Raw genomic sequence first — 19,141 nt, forward strand, 5'->3', positions numbered from 1 at the left:
CTGGGAAAGTAGCCCTGCAGGAAACACACCTCTTAAACCCAGAGGATTCAGGTATAAGGGTGACAGAAAAAGGCTTCCCAGGCAGGAAGCAGGAAAAAAGAGAAACCTAGCTATGAGTGTGACAGATTGGATCACAGAAACTCCCTTGGGGCTGCCAACCAATGTACCAAGACTACTTCTGCTCCTGCCTTCCCTGCCAACTTTGGACTCCAGAACCCTGCCTGGTTGTGCCAGACATGCTTGCTGGCTACAAACACAGACCGAGGTTTGAACCATGTTCCCACAAACTGCAGGCTTAATTGAAAAGCAGCTTAAGAAGTGTTCCTATCTTTAACACTCAGATGTCCAACTCCCAATGGGGTCCAAACCCCAAATAAATCCATTTTACCCTGTATAAAGTTTATACAGGGTAAACTCATAAATTGTTCGCCCTCTATAACACTGATAAAGAGATACGCACAGCCGGTCGTCGCCCCCCCCGGTATTAATACATACTCTGGGTTAAATAATAAGTAAAAAGTGATTTTATTAACCACAGAAAGTAGGATTTAAGTGGTTCCAAGTAGTAAGAGACAGAACAAAGTGAATTACAAGTAAAATAAAACACGCAAACCTATGCCTCATATAGTAAGAAGACTGAATACAGACAAAACCTCACCCTCAGAGGTGTTCCAGTAAACTTCCTTTTACAGACTAGTCTCCTTCTAGTCTGGGTCCAGCAATCATTCACACCACCTGTAGTTACTGTCCTATGTTCCAATTTCCTTCAGGTATCCTTTGGGGGTGGAGAAGCTATCTCTTGAGCCAGCTGAAGATGAAATGGAGGGGTCTCCCAGGGATTTAAATAGACTTCCTCTTGTGGGTGGACACCCCTCCCTCCCCCTGTGTAGAATCCCAGCTACAAGATGGAGTTTTGGAGTCACATGGGCAAGTCACATGTCCATGCATGACTCAGAACTTACAGCTAGCAGCCATGGTTCACATGCTACCTTGAACGTTCTCAAATAGACTTCTTATGTGGATTGGAGCCTTCCAAGATCTATTGTCCATTAAGTGTTTCTTGACTGGGCACTTAACTTGCACATTCCTTTCTCAAGAAGCTGACCAAATGCTTTACTAAGGCTACTTAAAATCAAGCAAGTACACAGCCAATATTCATAACTTCAAATACAAAGATGATACATGCATACAAAAAGGAGGACTAGATTCAGTAGATCATAACCTTTACAGAGATATGTTACATGGCATATGTAGCATAAAACATATTCCAGTTATGTCATATATACATTCATAAGCATATTTCCATAAAGCCTTATGGGGTGCAACGTCACAGTGAGATAACTGTAGAGGTAAAGTTAAACAAAACCAATAGAAAAAACTTTTTTTTTAGGAGAAGAAAAGAGAAGAAGAAGAAAATACTAACCATGCTACGCTAGCAGGTAAGATACTATCTACTGAAGGAATAGGAGAAGCGGGCTCTGCTGTGGATTCTGTCCCAGACCAAAGGTGGTAGAGAAGGAATTAGGGGTGGCTGGACCACACAGCGCTATATGTACGTCCTGCACAGTGCAGGAGATGGGAGAAGTCCAATGGGGACTGCTGATGAAGATCTCCAATACCAGCTGCAGGGGCACTGCCGCACCTACAAGTGGAGCACCCATAAGGACATCACTCAAAGAAGAACCAGATAAGTTCATGGAGGACAGGTCTATCAAAGCTAATGGCCAAGATGGTCAGGGATGCAACCCCATGCTGGGGGCAACCCTAAACCTCTGACTACCAGAAGCCGGGAGGAGAAGACAGGTGAGTCACTCAAATTGCCCTGTTCTGTACATTCCCCCTGAAGCTCTAGCACTGGCCACTGTGGGAAGAAAGGAGAGAGAGCTAGCTGGACCATTGGTCTGACCCAGTCTGGCCGTTCTGGGATTGTTTAGGGAGCTGGGATTGTTTAGCCTGCAGAAGAGAAGAATGAGGGGGGATTTGATAGCTGCTTTCAACTACCTGAAAGGGGGTTCCAAAGAGGATGGCTCTAGACTGTTCTCAATGGTAGCAGATGACAGAACGAGGAGTAATGGTCTCAAGTTGCAGTGGGGGAGGTTTAGATTGGATATTAGGAAAAACTTTTTCACTAAGAGGGTGGTGAAACACTGGAATGCGTTACCTAGGGAGGTGGTAGAATCTCCTTCCTTAGAGGTTTTTAAGGTCAGGCTTGACAAAGCCCTGGCTGGGATGATTTAACCGGGAATTGGTCCTGCTTCGAGCAGGGGTTTGGACTAGATGACCTTCTGGGGTCCCTTCCAACCCTGATATTCTATGATTCTATGATTCTTACGTTCTTCACTTCTTCCCAACCAAGGCTCCCTACTGACTGACCAACGCAGAGCCACTGCTGGATACCAGAGTGAGAACTTCTTGGAGAAGAGTGATGGTTTATGTGATGTGGCCAAGACATAAGATCCAACTTCTGACTCAGACAATGAACCTGAGTCTTTTAACCAAGGAGGTGCCATGCCTCTGGGTGCCAGGGAACAGTGACAGGAGTCCAGAGTGGACAGCACCAGGGAAATCACATCTGGTTTGCCCCTCGACAGCACCTCACAAGGGGATACCAGTGTCTGGAGGTGCCCACCGGACTGGATGCTGAACTCTAGCAGCTGACATGTTCTGCACCAACAGACTTGGCAGACTGCATGCTTTGGTGTGACTGTTGTGCTTATAAGAAGCACACGGGATTTTTTTGAGGGGAAAAGGCCATACGCTGCTTTTATTGAAGATACAACAATTAGCATATTCATTTAATTACACACACACACACTCTGCCCCGCCAGTCAATGTTATAGTTACTAGTTTAGAGTTTGGATCAATCTAGTGGCCAGCTAGGTTGATCACGGGTAGGGAGGAGCTGGGTTCTGTCGATCATGACATGATGCTTTGGGGAAGTCTTGGCAGGACGAATCCAAAATTTTAAGGCAAGTCACCCTATTTATAGAGTGATTTTTTTTATTGGGACCAATGAGTTTTGCACCATCATGCTGTAATCAATTGTTGTTCGATGAGTGTTTGTTTTTTTAAATAGTTTTTTTATTTTTTATTTTGTTTTTTTATTAATTTTTAGGGACTTATTTTATGCTGGTTTTTGATTACAACTATTTGTTTTTATTGATAGGTGCCTGTTTTATTTTTAGAGTTGTTAATTTGCTATTTTTTGATATTTTAATAGGGGCATGTAGCAATTCTTTGGCGCCCTTGCATTTGTTTGGGGGTTTTTTTTAGAATATTTGGTTTAGTGATGGCTTTTATACTTATTTTTTAATATTTATTTTTTATTTATATACAAAACAGAATTAATTTACACAAAACATTTTGAACAGGAACATCAAATTGCAATGCAGAAGAAAAACAATTATGGCATTTTTTAACTTATTTTAAAATGCTAAGCCTGTAATGAAGTGGTGACCTTGAAATCAGGCCAGACACAAAGAAATTCTGGCTGATGCATTTTTATTAATGGCACATTAGGCCTTTATTTTAAATGGTACAAAATACAAACATAACATTTTATGACTACACAACAGCACCGGGAGAGTCTCTCGCTGCTGCTGAGCCAGAGAGGACGGCACAGAGGAACAGGCTGGCATTCAATGGTACTGGTACCAGTCGAAAACCCTGCCAGAGGCTCCACGTGCACCAGGCAGGGCCTTGGCTCAAAGCGCACTGTATCCTGCTTCCCACGTTGATTGCTGGACAGTGGTACCTGGGATCTCGAGCTTCTGGATCATGGGTCCCTCAATGCCATCTTCCAGTGTTTCTTCTTGGGTATCAGAGATCAGCGCTGAAACTCTGCCTCAACAGGAGGAGCGTTCCTAACGCAAGTGGCGGTGGTTGGTGACTACCCTGAGCGGGAAGGTTGCAAGGCTGGGAGCAGGGCTGCGTCCATAAGGAGGGGCTTTAACCTGACTCACAGACCACTAAGGCCAGAAGGGACTATCGTGATAGTCTGACTATCGTGATATCAAGTCTGACCTTCTGCACATCACAGGCCAGATAACCTTGCCCGTCCATTTCTGCAGTAGACCCATAACCTCTAGCTGAGTTACTGAAGTCCTCAAATCTGACCTCCTGGTCCTTTTAGGTTCCGGGCTTAAAGTCCCTGCAAATCTGGCAATCGTCACTGATGTGAGCTTCTCCTAGGCACTTCAAGCACCTGGAGTGCGGGTCACTGACTGGTATTGGCATCCATTGCAAGGTTTGAAGCCCATGAACCAAGGCATGCCCCAGCACTGGGCATCGGTGCCCAGAACTGACAGGAAATGAAGCATAAAGGAAGTACACTAGTAAAAGAAAAGGGAACCCTACTGCTAAAACACTACACTAAGACTGCTAACAAATACCAACTACGTAAACTAAAAAACACTAAGAAAGAGGAAAAGACTTGCGGTAGCATGCTCTGACAGCCATCACAGATCGTAAGAAGGAACTGAGGGGGGGTGGCTATGGCTCTGACCTTTAGACCACAAGCAGCAGCATGAGCATATGCTGCCCCGACAGGTATCACTTAGGGAAATCTCTGACGCTGGTGCATTGGGTGTGCACACAGCTGAAGTGGGATGGACAGGGCAATCGCTTGAAAAACTTCATTTACTATAAAAATTGCTCTACAAATATCTTATTCTCCCTCCTCTGCTGGTCCGTGCAAGTCCATCGTGTGAGCACACAAAGCATCCCTGGTGTCCGTTGCCCATGTGCACTTGCTGGCTGAGTGTACCAGTTTAGCCACCCAGGGCAAACGGCCCACCTTTGGATTCACAAAGATTGTGACGGGCACAGCAAGACACAGTGATGCAGACAGCATTAATAACACTGGGATCAAAACAGTTCTATAAACAGTGCCAGTGAGATTTCAATCTGCCAATCGCACATTCAACCACCCCTCTACACCCACACCAAGCCCTTGGAGAACAGGAGATGGCTTCATAAGCCAAGACAAAAGGGGGTATGCAGGGTCCCCTAGAATAACAGTAGGGATAGTAACTCCCATTATGTCCTTTGGTATCATTTGAAGGGAATAGTGTCCATGAATGTAGACCCCTGATCAGAGGAAAGCCCTGGCATCATGAACTTTTTCATTGCAGGCCACACTGGTGTTCACAAATTGGCTTCTGTGGCCCAAAAGGGCCTGCATAACAATGGAGTAGCGCCCTTTGAGGAGGGCAAGCTGTGGGCATGTGGATCCCATCAATGGTCTGGCGCAGTTTGGAAAGTCCATTCTCTCAAAGGGAGTGGGGACGTGGCTGGGGGCTTGCTTTCAGGCCCCTGGCCAGGGCAGGTGGAGGGTCCAGGGATCCCCACAGTGGCCTGGGCTCCCTGGGCAACTCTTACTATGGCCTGACTTCAGCTTCCAGCCTGGCCGGGGGTGGGCCCTCGGGGTGGGGCCTCGGGGGGAAGAGGAGGAGCAGGGTAGCCACAGCTCTGGCGCCAACCCCCCACACCCCCACTTCTACACAGGCTCCAGCACTCCTGGTGCAGACCCACAAGACAGCTTGGCTGGAAGCGTTGGTGGGCTGCAAGAACTTCCTGTCAAGTGCCATGGGATGGACAGTCACGTTTTCCCACAGTGCACCTCAAACAAGGCTACAGAGGCTACAGCTGGGGAGGGCACGAGGAAGCCTGGGAGAAGCTGGTTGGACTGGGCTCTGCGTCGTGCAGTGTGGACACGTGAGCATGGGTACGAGTTCCTGGTCCAGAAATCCGAACCCTAGGATCAGTATTCAGTGTGGATGTTCAAGCCCAGGCCTGCAAACACCAGTTCCCGCAGAGCCTGGGCTCACATTGTGGTGCAGGCAGACCGTGAAAGGAGAAGCCAACACCAAGCAAAGCAGCTGTAAGAAAAGGGAACACCTGGGCGGAAATCAACCTGTCACCCCCTCCTGCCCAACCAGTGCCAGGTGCCCCAAAGGGAATGAACAGAACAGGTCATCATCAAGTGATCCATCCCCTGTCACCCACTCCCAGCTTCTGGCCAAACATTTCCCCTTCACACCCCCAGGCCCTCACCAAAGCCACGCAAGGTACTGATCCAGCTCTCTGCCTCCTCCCGGAGCTCCATGGCGTGGGGTGAGAGGATGATGTTCTTCAAGGTTAGCAGGCTTTTCTCCATCAGGGCTTTGAGTTCTGCTGTGTCTGGATTCAGGGAGAGAAGAGGTGAAGACTCTGGCAACCCCAAGAGGCCCAAAGAGGTGCTGGAGCCACCAGGCCTTGCACACAGGTGTACACACAGGGGCATTGGCCCAGCATAAGCCCTGTACCTTGGTGATGGAGACCCTCTGAGCTGTGGACACTCCTGGGGCGCTGCTGCCCCAGCTCTGGACTCTGGGACAGTGGGTGGGATGGGTGAGTTTCCCCCAAGTCTGGAGCCTGAAACTTCCAGTGAGGATGGGAACCAGCCAGGACCACAGCAGCTCAAGTCCTACACTCCTAGGAGAGACTCCTGGGAACTCCAGGTGGCTTCATTGGACAGAGCGGAGTCCATGTCCCAAGGGGACTCGGAGCCGTGGTCTGGCCAGTCTCAGAGGTGAAAGGAGCGGGTAGTCAGAGAACAACAGTCGCCCCATGTCTCCCTGGGAGGGAGAGTGCTGGCTCTGGTTGCAGCTCTGCTCAGACCCACCTCCCCCCGACCCCCCCGTGCAGCCTGTGACAAAGTGGGAATTTTTGGTAATATTTTCATTATTCCTTCACATGCCTCAGTTTCCTCTATACTTTGCATTGCTACCTGTGGGGGCCACCGTACTGCCTGGATGGAATAAACAGGGTAGTTAAGGAACTAGTTGAAACCGAGCTAGATTAACACCGGGTCAGAGAAACACTAGGAAGTCCCAACGACGGAATGCCCAACACTCAGCAGTGGGGAGCTCTGGCAGGTGGGATTGTGAACTCCACATGCCCTGCCTGGAGACAAAGGACTGGAGATGGCCAGCAGGGGTTTCTGAAGACGTTGGCTGCTCTGCCCTGGGAATGGGTCAGGACAGAGACAGGCACTTGACTGGTGTTTTGCACTGGCTTGGCCAGGGTGGATATGGCTTCACCTTTGCCTCTCTGAGCTAGCCAAGACCTTTTGGATTCTGTAGCCAGGTGACTAATAAAATGTTACCTTGTTTGCAAAGGCTGCCTGGTATCACTGCAAATGCTCCCTGAGAGCTTGGCGCCCTGACGGGGCCAGTACCAGCCTCCCACAGGCACCTGGCTGGACTGGAATCACTACAGGAAGCCACGGGGAGAGGCAGGTTTTCTGGTGCCCAAAGGCCAAGTCTCATAGTCTTGGAGGCTGCAGGCCTGCCCTGTGTGGCTCTTTGGGGCCCAGCACACTATAGGGTTCGCTCCCAAGGGACTGGTTTCAAGCTGGGGCATAGCCCAGACCTGTGAATCTCTGATACACCCCACTGGTCAATCAAGCCCTGATATCAATGACTATGGGCCCCACTGCTCATGCAGCACTCACCAGCCAGCACGAAGGTGCCGCTGTCCTTGGAAACGTACTCCTGCTTGGGTGGACGGTAGCGCCTGCTGGGTGGGCGGCGGGCACGGTCAGGCAGTGGGGCCTGGTAGGGCACGTTCAGGATGAAGTTGACCAAGCGGAACTGCCTCTCAGCCCAGGCCTTCTGCAGCTGGCGCAGGATGTCCAGGGAGTGGCAACGGCCTCGCTCACTTGACCAGATCTGGGGGCACCAAACACATGCTGAGTGGGAGCAGCAGGAACAGGCGTGAGCTGCAGCCCCGGCTGTGCGCATTCAGGCTTGCAGCAGCTCCGTAAGAGACAGGCAGTCCTGCTGCTTAAGGCAGTGCCACGACAGGTTGGAGCCTTTCCTGCTAATCCAGCAGTTTTCAAAGTTTTTGAGCTGAGCCCCCCCTTGATTTACACTTTTTGGTTGCGCCCCCATACCCCAGACAAAAATAGACACAATACCCACCCCTCCCCCCTCAGCTTTTCAGGGTGTGGGAAGGCACGAGCGGCAGTCTCTGGGGGCAGAGCCAGTGCTGGGCACGGAGGCTGCCAGGAGCAGAAATTGGCACACCAGCAGCAGATGTGGACACTGACCCACACGCTGGGTGGCCTGCTGCCGTGAGTCAGGGGGTGGAGGTGGTGTTCTTCCCTGAGCACCGCCATGCAGAGTTGGCCCGAGCTGCCAGGGGTCGCTGCTCACCCCACCCACCAGAACATTCCTCCATGCCCCCCGTGGGACTCTGTACCTCAAAGCAGCTCCCTGAAATCCCCCTATATTCACCCCTGTCATATAATAAAAGTATGCCTGGTACAAAGGATGCCTTCTGAGGCATCTTGATCTGTTGAATATTAATGTCCTGTTGGATTGTGTGTGCTGTCACTGTATGGGAAGTTAGGAACTTTTGCTATGTGTGTGTTTCTGAAATCGGTGGTGAGTTTGGGAACACCCACAACCAGCCTTTCAGGTACAACAACAGAGGAGCCAAACATACTGATAGCCCATCAAGGAAAGAATCCACTATCTCAGGAACTGTAGACAAAGGTAACAGCTCAGAGAGAGCGCCTAGACAGCGGAGACCGCTCAGAGAGAGCGCCTAGACAGCGGAGACCGCTCAGAGAGAGCGCCTAGACACAAAGACTGCTCAGAGAGCGCCTGGACACAGAGACTGCTCAGAGAGAGCGCCTGGACACAGAGACTGCTCAGAGAGAGCGCCTGGACAGCGGAGACCGCTCAGAGAGAGCTCCTAGACAACGGAGACCGCTCAGAGAGAGCTCCTAGACAACGGAGACCGCTCAAAGAGAGCTCCTAGACAACGGAGACCGCTCAAAGAGAGCTCCTAGACAGCGGAGACCGCTCAAAGAGAGCTCCTAGACAGCGGAGACCGCTCAAAGAGAGCACCCAGACAACTCAGACCACTCAGAGAGAGCTCCTAGACAAAGGAGACTGCTCAGAGAAAGCTCCTAGACAAAGGAGACCGCTCAGAGAAAGCTCCTAGACAACGGAGACCACTCAGAGAAAGCTTGTAGACAAATGGAGACCGCTCAGAGAGAGTGCCTAGACAATAGAGACCTCTCAGATAGAGCTCGTAGACAATGAATTTGACATTGCCCTCCATATGCTTTATGAAAATATGCTAATGAGTGTGAATATAATATAACTGGAATATACTTCATGCAAAAGGTCTCCAGTAAAGTATCATTACTTTATAAAGCTTATAATCTAATGAGTGTGTTCATCCTATTTGTATGAATGTATCATTCTCGTCTCTGAAGCTAGAAATACAAAGTATTACTCTGAAGTAACTATGCAAAGTGTGGGCCATTAATGGTGGCTTGGCATCTTGATGGCTCCATTAACTAGGACAATTGGTTGTAAATGGCTCTGTTTACTTGTAAGACTTCCTGTGTTCCCGTGAGTCAGGACGGAAAGAATGGAGGCTTGAGGTCTCACAGGACATGTGACCATGTCACCTGGTACTGGAATCCATCTTAAACCTGGTGCTTTTCCATTTAGAAGGAAGGGTGGGAACCTAGAGAGAGACAAAGGATTCCTGCCTGGTGCCAAAGATATAAAAGGGGGTGGAACAGAACATAAGGGGCTGCAGTCATGGAAAATCCCCTAGTTACCACCTGACCTGGAACTAACAAGAACTGTACCAGGGGAAAAGATTGGGCCCAGACTAAGAAGGAGTCTAGTCTGTGAAAGAAGTTTATTGGAACATCTCTGAGGGTGATATTTACCTGTATTTAGTTTCTCAATGTATTAGGCTTAGATTTGAGTGTTTTTGCTTTATTTTACTTGGTGACTTACTTTGTTCTGTCTGTTATTACTTGGAACCACTTAATCCTACTTTTTATTCTTAATAAAATCACTTTTGTTTATTATTGAACCCAGAGTAAGTGATTAATACCTGGTGGAGCAAACAGCTGTGCGTATCTCTCTATCAGTGATATAGAGGGCAAACAATTTATGAGTTTACCCTACATAATCTTTATACAGAGTAAAATGGATTTATTTGGGGTTTGGATCCCATTGGGAGCTGGGTGTCTGGGTGCTCAGACAGGAGTACCTGCTGAGTGGTTTTCAGTTTAAACCTGCAGCTTTGGGGACATGGTTCAGACCACGGGTCTGTTTTGCAGCAGGCTTGCGTGTCTGGCTCAACAAGACAGGGTTCTGGAGTCCCAAGCTGATAGGAAAAACGGGCTCAGAGGTAGTTTCAGCACGTCAGGTGACAGTCCCAAGGGGGTCTCTGTGACCAAACCTGTCACTATGGAGACCTCTCGAAGAGAGCTCATAGAGAATGGAGACTGTTCAGAGAGAGTTCCTAGACAATGAAGACCTCTCAGAGAGAGCGCCTAGACAATGGAGACCACTCAGGGAGAGCTTGAAGACAAAGGAGACCACTCAGGGAGAGCTCGAAGACAATGGAGACCGCTCAGAGAGAGCATCTAGACAACGGAGACTGCTCAGAGAGAGCGCCTAGACAACGGAGACCTCTATGACGTGATTGACATGAACTGGGACCGTATAGATCATTGTTGCAACCAAGCCCCTGCAGTGGCACCAAATCTTGTATAAAGGGGGTCAAATAAGGCGTCTAAGACAAGGGTATGGTTTGCTGGTTAGGATTATGCTGTCTATATGCATGTATCATTTTTGTATTTAAAGATGTAAGTATTGGCTCTATACTGTCTGTATTTCAAACTTGTGCTATGCTTCTGGGTGACACCGCAGACAAGTTGGTGTCAACTCTGCCTAGCCTTCTGGATGGTCCATTAAGGACCATCAACTATACAACTGACCCATTGAGAGAAGGCAGACACACCTTGCGACTCAGCAAGGTATGCAGGGACCTGCCTATGGACAGGACTCTGAGGTGTTTCCAGGCCATGGGATGGGCAGCTTGTCTTTGGGACAAAGAAAGCAGAGACCACATGGCAAGAGATTGTAAAAAGCTGCTGCAGCTCCTCCATCTTGTCTTCAATCCTGCTTCATACCTCTGGAGGGACTTTGCTACAAATGAAAGCTCTACACAAAGGACTGATGACCCAGTTGTGGATGTCCTCCAGAGTCTTGATTTGAACCTGCAGTTTATTCCATCACTGCTACAAGCGTGAACCAAGAACTTGGCCGTTACTGTATGTCATTGATTCCATTGAACCAATTCTCATCTCTATGTTTTTCCTTTTATGACTAAACCTTTAGATTTTAGGTTCGAAAGGATTGGCAACAGCATGATTTGTGGGTAAGATCTGATTTGTATATTGACCTGGGTCTGGGGCTTGGTCCTTTGGGATCGAGAGAACCTTTTCTCTTTTACTGGGGTACTGGTTTTCATAACCATCTGTCCCCATAATGAGTGACACTGGTGGTGATACTGGGAAATTGGAGTGTCTAAGGGAATTGCTTGTGTGACTTGCGGTTAGCCAGTGGGGTAAAACCAAAGTCTTCTCTGTTTGGCTGGTTTGGTTTGCCTTGGTATGCATAGAAATCCCAGCCTGTAACTTCCCTGCTTGAAGCAATTTGTCCTGAATTGGCACTCTCAGCTGGGTCCCGCTAGAACCAGCATTGTTTGTACCAGGAACAAAGGCTAGAGCAGCCAGTCACGGAGTCCCCGGTTGATGCTCTGAAACTGCTCCCTATGGAGCCAGGCAGGACTCTGGGGAAGTCTCCTCTCTGAGAGCAGCCTGACCCCAGGGCAAACAGCTCACACAACTTCCACCTTCCTGGGTCTGACCTCGGAGCATTCAGCCTCCTCTGCCCCTCCGAGGGCTTCCCACAGCGAGTCTGCCCAGGTGGGGTCCTGGGGAAGCCAGAGGGCCCTGCCCCCCAACTCCGCAGTCAGACGTGACTCTCAGCCAGCCAGGAAAACAGAGGGTTTATTAGACAACAGGAACATGGTCTAAAACAGAGCTTGTAGGTGCAGAGAACAGGACCCCTCAGCTGGGTCCATTTTGGGGGGCAGTGAGCCAGACAACCCCATCTGCCCTTCACTCCATGTCCACAGCCAGCCCCAAACTGAAACTCTCTCCAGCCCCTCCTCCTCTGGGCTTTGTCCCTTTCCCGGGCCAGGAGGGCATCGGATTCCTTTGTTCTCCAACCCTTTAGCTCTCACCTTGCAGGGGGGAAGAGCCAAGCCATCAGTTGCCAGGAAACAGGGTGTTGGCCATTCTCTGTGTCCAGACCCCTGCACACACCTGCCCTCTAGGGCTCTGCAACGATCATACACACTTATCCCACCCCCTAGATACTAGTCCCCTAGATACTATGCAGGTAGGGATAGGGTACAGGGGGACCTAGACAAACTGGAGGATTGGGCCAAAAGAAATCTGATGAGGTTCAACAAGGACAAGTGCAGAGTCCTGCACTTAGGACGGAAGAATCCAATGCACTGCTACAGACTAGGGACCGAATGGCTAGGCAGCAGTTCTGCAGAGAAGGACCTAGGGGTTACAGTGGACGAGAAGCTGGATATGAGTCAACAGTGTGCCCTTGTTGCCAAGAAGGCCAATGGCATTTTGGGATGTATAAGTAGGGGCATGTGATCGTTCCCCTCCATTCGACATTGGTGAGGCCTCATCTGGAGTACTGTGTCCAGTTTTGGACCCCACACTGCAAGAAGGATGTGGAAAAATTGGAAAGAGTCCAGCGGAGGGCAACAAAAATGATTAGGGGACTGGAACACATGACTTATGAGGAGAGCTGAGGGAACTGGGATTGTTTAGTCTGCAGAAGAGAAGAATTGACGGGGGATTTGATAGCTGCTTTCAACTATCTGAAAGGGGGTTCCAAAGAGGATGGATCTAGACTGTTCTCAGTGGTAGCAGATGACAGAATGAGGAGTAATGGTCTCAAGTTGCAGTGGGGGAGATTTAGGTTGGACATTAGGAAAAAGTTTTTCACTATGAGGGTGGTGAAACACTGGAATGCGTTACCTAGGGAGGTGGTGGAATCTCCTTCCTTAGAAGTTTTTAAGGTCAGGCTTGACAAAGCCCTGGCTGGGATGATTTAGTTGGGGATTGGTCCTGCTTTGAGCAGGGGGTTGGACTAGATGACCTCCTGAGGTCCCTTCCAACCCTGATATTCCATGATTCTATGATTCCAAAGAACATATAGAACTTGGTTACAGAAGCTTCTATTATTTTTTGAAACTTAAGATTGTCACTCATTTGCATATGTATGTTTACCTGCTTTAATCTTGTAAATAATTCTCTTGTTTCCTTTTCCTATTTAGTATTACTTTTAGCTAGTTTATTATAGGATTGGCTACAAGCATTGTCTTTGGTGAGAGATCTAAAGTGCAACTGACCTTGGGTAAGCGACTGGTCCTTTGGGACTAGGAGCAACCTGAATATTGCTAAAAGAACAGGAGGACTTGTGGCACCTTAGAGACTAACCAATTTATTTGAGCATGAGGTTTCGTGAGCTACAGCTCACCTCATCGGATGCTGTGCTGTGACCTTTGGTGTAAGGGACCATCTGTCATAAAGGTATTGGGGTGACAAGACAGAGTGGCGTACCCAAGGGGACTGTCTGTGACTCCGTGTCCAGGCTGTTATAGTGTCTGAGGAGTTCACACTTGATAACCAGTTGTTTTGTGCCCTGGTTCCTAACAGTCGCCCTGAGGTTGGTACCCACACTCTGGAGTCACTGTAGTTCGTTTAAAATCCTCCTGAGATACTAGTGAAATGAAAAGAGTGTTACCATCATGATAGGGCATGATGACATCACCTGGGTTTTTTTCAAATACAGAACATTTATTTAACACATCTGCCTATTATTTTTGATAATTCTACCATTTCCATTTAGTAATGGACAAATACCATTATTAGGATTTTTTTTGTTCCTAATATACTTTAAAACTCATCTGCTGGCCATAGATTTCTCCTTATTCCCCTTGGCTTTTGATTTTCTACAATTCCTAGCTTCAGATTTATATTCATTACTAGCAACTTCCCCTTTCTTCCATTTGTTTTTATATATATAATTTTTACAGCTGCCTTCACTTCCCCTCCAGACCCACCCCACTGCCTGAGAACAGAACTCCCTGAAGTTTCAGAGCCTCTCAGCCATCTGGGGACACCATGGTCACAGGAGGTCCTTCCCCAGATCAGGACTATACAGGGGAAACCCATCCCCTCAACTCCACGCTTCCAGCCACTCAGCATCTGGGCTGGGGTGCCCAGCTCAGTGCCCCCAGTGGGACCAGAGGGGAAGGCCACCCATATGGAGTCCAAACTACCCATGTTGAACCCATGCTATCACTGATCCTGACCACGCAACACCGAGAGTCACATGGCAGGGTGAGCCTGCCCATGGATCCAGGTCCCGCAGTGATGGGTGCCAGCATCCTCCCCGCTCCATAGCCATTTGGCCACAGCCGAGCCCCCATCCCACAGGGCAGCAGTGGGCCTCTCTCACCTTGAGGATAGTGTCGCTGTGCTCCAGTAATGGGTAGGACAGCAGCTGGCCCAGCGTGAACTGCAGGTTGCCAGGGCACTTCACTCCCATTGCTGCAAGAGAACACAAGGGGGTTACTGTCAGCACCCCAGTGCCCAGACCCTCTCGCAGAGGCTGCAGGGAGTCCTGGGCTCCAGCAGGCACAGGCAAAGCTGCAAGCCCCAAGCCCCAGACATGTTCATAGATTTCAAGGCCTGAAGGGACCATTAGCTCCTGTACAGAGAGTGACGCTTGTGTCCAGCGGGTACCTAACAGCTGAGCCAGAGCCAGGCTTTTAGAAAGAGCCTCTCTAAATCCCAATGATGGGGAAACTACCCCATCCCTGGGGGAGCTGCTCCGGACTCATTCCACACACAATTTACACATCTGCACCTGATTTCCAGGCTGAAGTTGTTTAACTCTGCCTTTGGCTGGGAGATCGCAGAGCAAGTGGCTCACAGAAGCCTCTCCTCATGTAGGTATTTGTCGACCAGGACCCCTTCACCTAGCCAGACTGAGCTCCTGGTGTCTCTGACTAGAAGGCAGGTTTTCCAGACCTTGAATCACTGTCACTCTTCTCTGACCCCTTTTCAATTTGCCAACATCCTTTCTGCAGTGTGGACACCAGAATGGGACACAACACCCAGTGCTGGTCCCACTAAAGCCATGTCCGGTAACACCACCTCCCTGCTTCTCGACATTCCCGTTTAGCCCGCCTGGGTGCAGGTGCCCTCGCAGCTAATGGATGGCCTGGCAGCTCAGGCTTTTTCAGATTTCTTGCTTCCCAGGGCACAGTGGTCCCTGGTCATTAACTGTGAGCTACATTCTTTGTTCCTAGCTGAGGGAGGGCCTGGTATCTGGCTGTATTAAATCCTGCGGTGGAAATGAGCCCCCTTTACCCAGAGATCCAGGTCACTCCGGGGAACTAGCCAGTCACTAGCACTATTTACTACTCACCACTTTTTGTGTCAGCTGCAAACTTTGCCAGCAATGATTTTAGGTTTTCTACCAGCTCATTGTGAGGCTGTGGACTAGCCTTGGACTGAGAACTGCTCCCTGCAGGATCAACTAGAATCCCCCCCACCGACATATCAATGCCCCTAGCTCTGACAAAGCACTTTTCATTAGTCCTCTGAAAGCACTTTACCTCACCGCACCCTGGGCGGCAGGGTAGGGCTATCCCCAGTGTACAGATGGAACCAAGGCTCAGAGAAGCTAAGTGACCTGTCGAAGGTCACACAAAAATCCATGGCAGAGCAGGGAACTGATCCCAAGTCTCCCAAGTCCTAGGCTGGTGCCCTGACCACTGGACCATCCCTCTCATCAGCATGAGACAATGCATCCCCATTCCTGATTACCTTCTGGGCTCTCTGAGGTAGCCAGCTTTTAACCCATTTCATGGGCCACGCTGATTTGGTATAGTGCCAACGTTTAATCAGAATGTCGTGTGGAACTGAGGCAAAGAGCCCACAGTCTTTTACATAAGCCCAGCTCCCTGTGCCACCCAGACCTGCCATTGGGTTGCCTTTGCCTGCCAAGCTCTGGTGCATAAAGCCATGTTCTGGGCACTGATGCTGCTCCAGCAGGACACACCCTTTCACTTGCTGGGCCATGCTTGAACAAATTCCCACGTGTCCAGGCTACTGTACCATAAACCCCAGGAGCTCTCCCCAGACTGATCGTCCCTTGCCCCTCTCAGAGCCAGCACTCAGCTAAGCAGGGCAGATACAGCTCCTTCCACTTCTCCCAGAGCTCTGCCTCTTCAGCCCCTGCCGGGGCTGCCTGGAGCTCCCTCCACTTTGTCAAGGCCTTTCTGGGCCTGAAGGTGCCGGAGCTGAATGCAGGGCTCCAGGGATAATGAGTCTGCAGAATTGTCCCCACTCTGCTATGGATTTTCCCTCCCATCGCTCCCTGCAGGGCTCACCCATGAAGAACTCCCTCCAGCAGCTATTCTTCATGAGCGAGCTGGCCAGCTTCTGAAGCAGGGGCAGAAACTGCTGGAAACTAGTGATCATGTGCACACAGGCCTGCAGGATGGGGTGATCGGCAGGCAGGGACTCTTCCATGTGGGATACTTCCCTCTGCCACTCAGCCATCTTCTCCGTGGCCAGTGGGGCGTTGAACTAGTAGGATAGAAAGACCAGCGGGTGCTCAGATAGCCTGGAGGGAGGGTGCCTCCCTCAGGCAAATCCATCCACACTCAGGAGAGCCCTATGGAATAGCGGGGTGGCTGCAGGTGGGAATCAGCAGAGCTGTGAATGTGTGGGAGGAGGCCAAATTTGGGATAACAAGGGAGATTGTAAGTCAGGATTGGGGGCACCAGCAGAGCTGGGATGGGCAGAGCTAAGGGCTGGAATAGCTGTGGGCCAAAAGTGAAGGGCACCAACAGAGCTCGGGGGGAGCTCAGGGCTGAGATATTGGGGAGTTGCAGCTCAAGACTGGGGGGGCACTGGCAAAGCTAGAGGGAGCCCAGGGCTGAGCTAACAGTGGGCTGTGGGTCGGGAGTGAGGGAACCGGGGCTGGGATAGCTGTAAGGCAGGTGCCGGTTGTTACCTTGCTGAAGGCGAGGCACCTCCATTCAGTGATCTGCTCGGAGATGGTGCGGAGCAGCTTCCAGACATGCTTATGGGCCTCAATGAGCCCCCGGCTCCTGGCCAAGAAGGAGATGTCTGTCTGCTCCCCTGGGAAGAGCAAGGACATGACATTCACTCGGGAGGACTCTCGCCCACACCCCTAGCCAGGCAACAGCACAGAGGGGATGCAGCACTCCCGCTGCTGTTCTCATGCAGGCTGGGTGCAGAGCCCCTGGGACCCAGGGAGGTGGGCAGGGGCCTGGAGGTGAGGGGAATCACAGAGGCATTTCCCTGGGGATGCGAGGGTGTGTGCTCTGGGAAGTAACAGGGACAAGTAGGGAGCCCTGGGGTTCTGTCTCCCCAGCAGATGCAGGACAGGGCCCCGTTGCTCTCATGCCTGTGAGGATCCTCTGGGAGCGGCACAGCTCAGCCACACGGGTGGCCATGGCCTGGAAGCGGCAGTGCAGCTCTTGCAGCTCTTGCTCCATGGCACGTGGGCTCTGGGAGGGGTCCAGGAACTGCCCTGTGGTGGCCATGGTCAGCAACTCCTGCAGCTCCTGTCTGGCTCTCTGCAGTGAGTCGACCAGCTCAGCAATGATGCTGAGGCGCCGTGAGACAATGAAGTCCGAGGCCTCCTGCTGCCGGTACACGAAGGCCTCCCAGGTGTCCAGGAGCTGGGGACAGAGGCAGACCCCGATCAGGGGGACAGCTGACACATGCAGACACTACCCTGTGCTCCGGCTAGGCTTTGATTTCGACTATGAAGATTAAAAAGGTCCTGTGTTTTGGAAAGGCTGTTTTGGCTCCCGCTGGACACTGCTCCCAATGGGAGCAGAATCCAGCGTGGCCTGCTAAGCAATCACAGTTGGTAAAGGGGGCTCTCCCCCTGTGAACGGGGGGTCTAAGGAGTGAAAGAATCACAGGACTCCAGCCCAGAAAGGGGAAGGCTCAGGACTGACAACTGGAGGGGCTCCGCTCAGAGAGGTGTCAAGGGTGAAGCTGAACTGTCACACTGAGCGGCTGATCCCCAGCCTCCCTCCAGCTCCGAGGAAAGGGAGGCTCCAGCCTTCCTTCTTCCCCCTATAGGCCACAGCATGGAGACACCCTGGAAGAATTTCCACAACACTTCGAGGTGGGCACACTAAGGCCATGTCTACGCTACACACTGGTCAACAAAGTCATGATACAGCTGCCGAAGTCAGTATATTGTTTGGGCATGTGCATACTTAGCTGCTTGTGTTAGCACTGTGTGTACTCACCAGGAGTGCTTGTGGTGATGCAAAGTGTGTGCCCCATGGTATCTCAGTGTGCCATGGGCTGCAGTCCGGCACGATGCCTTTCGGGAAATTTTCACAATGTGTTGTGGGATGGAAATCATAGAATCATAGACTTTAAGGTCAGAAGGGACCATTATGATCGTCTAGTCTGACCTCCTACACAACGCAGGCCATGGAATCTCACCCACCCACTCCTGTAACAAACCCCTAACTTATGTCTGAGCTACTGAAGTCCTCAAATCATAGTTTATAGACTTAAAGGTGCAGAGAATCCTCCAGCAAGTGACCCATGCCCCACGCTGCAGAGGAAGGCGAAAAACCCCCAGGACCTCTGCCAATCTGCCCTGGGGGAAAATTCCTTCCCGACCCCAAATATGGCGATCAGCTGAACCCTGAGCATGTGGGCAAGACTCACCAGCCAGACACCCAGCAAAGAATTCTCTGTAGTAACTCAGATCCCACCCCATCTAACGTCCCATCACGGGCCGTTGGGCATATCTACTCACTCAGGGATCTCTGGGAGCTCGGGTTCAAGTTCCTAGCAGTCAATTTTCTCCATCCCATAATGCCATCCATATCCCAGCATTTTTGCAGGTTTTTTTAAATCCGAAACCAGCACGGCATGTTTCAGTTTCTGCCGTCTCTGACAGAAGCATGGAGCCTCTAGCCTGGTTTGCTGCAACGGTGCCAGCTGGGAAAGTGCCCTAGCGTGAAGGAAGAAATAAGGCCGCCATCCCTAGACGTTTTTAGGAGAGGATAGCAGAGTACAGAACAGACCCATTTACGTGAGAATCTGCTTAAAGCGCGGTAGGGCCAGGGCTCCCAGTGCTCCCTGTTTAAGACGCGAGACTCG

General features: G+C 50.5%; 1 protein-coding gene across 1 annotated transcript in view; it reads right to left on the minus strand.

Moving 5' to 3' along the window:
* The window catches only part of DNHD1 (dynein heavy chain domain 1), a 171,281-nt gene that overhangs the window by 94,559 nt on the left and 57,581 nt on the right, over nucleotides 1-19,141 (minus strand). The window contains exons 14-19 of the mRNA XM_075125455.1: nucleotides 17,409-17,685; nucleotides 16,992-17,119; nucleotides 16,363-16,561; nucleotides 14,421-14,512; nucleotides 7,496-7,712; nucleotides 6,055-6,180 (exon numbers count right to left, since the gene is read on the minus strand). Coding sequence (XP_074981556.1) covers nucleotides 6,055-6,180; nucleotides 7,496-7,712; nucleotides 14,421-14,512; nucleotides 16,363-16,561; nucleotides 16,992-17,119; nucleotides 17,409-17,685 — 1,039 coding nt within the window. The remainder of the gene's footprint in view (nucleotides 1-6,054; nucleotides 6,181-7,495; nucleotides 7,713-14,420; nucleotides 14,513-16,362; nucleotides 16,562-16,991; nucleotides 17,120-17,408; nucleotides 17,686-19,141) is intronic.

Source organism: Caretta caretta, chromosome 1, assembly GCF_965140235.1.
Source record: "Caretta caretta isolate rCarCar2 chromosome 1, rCarCar1.hap1, whole genome shotgun sequence".
NCBI lineage: Eukaryota > Metazoa > Chordata > Testudines > Cheloniidae > Caretta > Caretta caretta.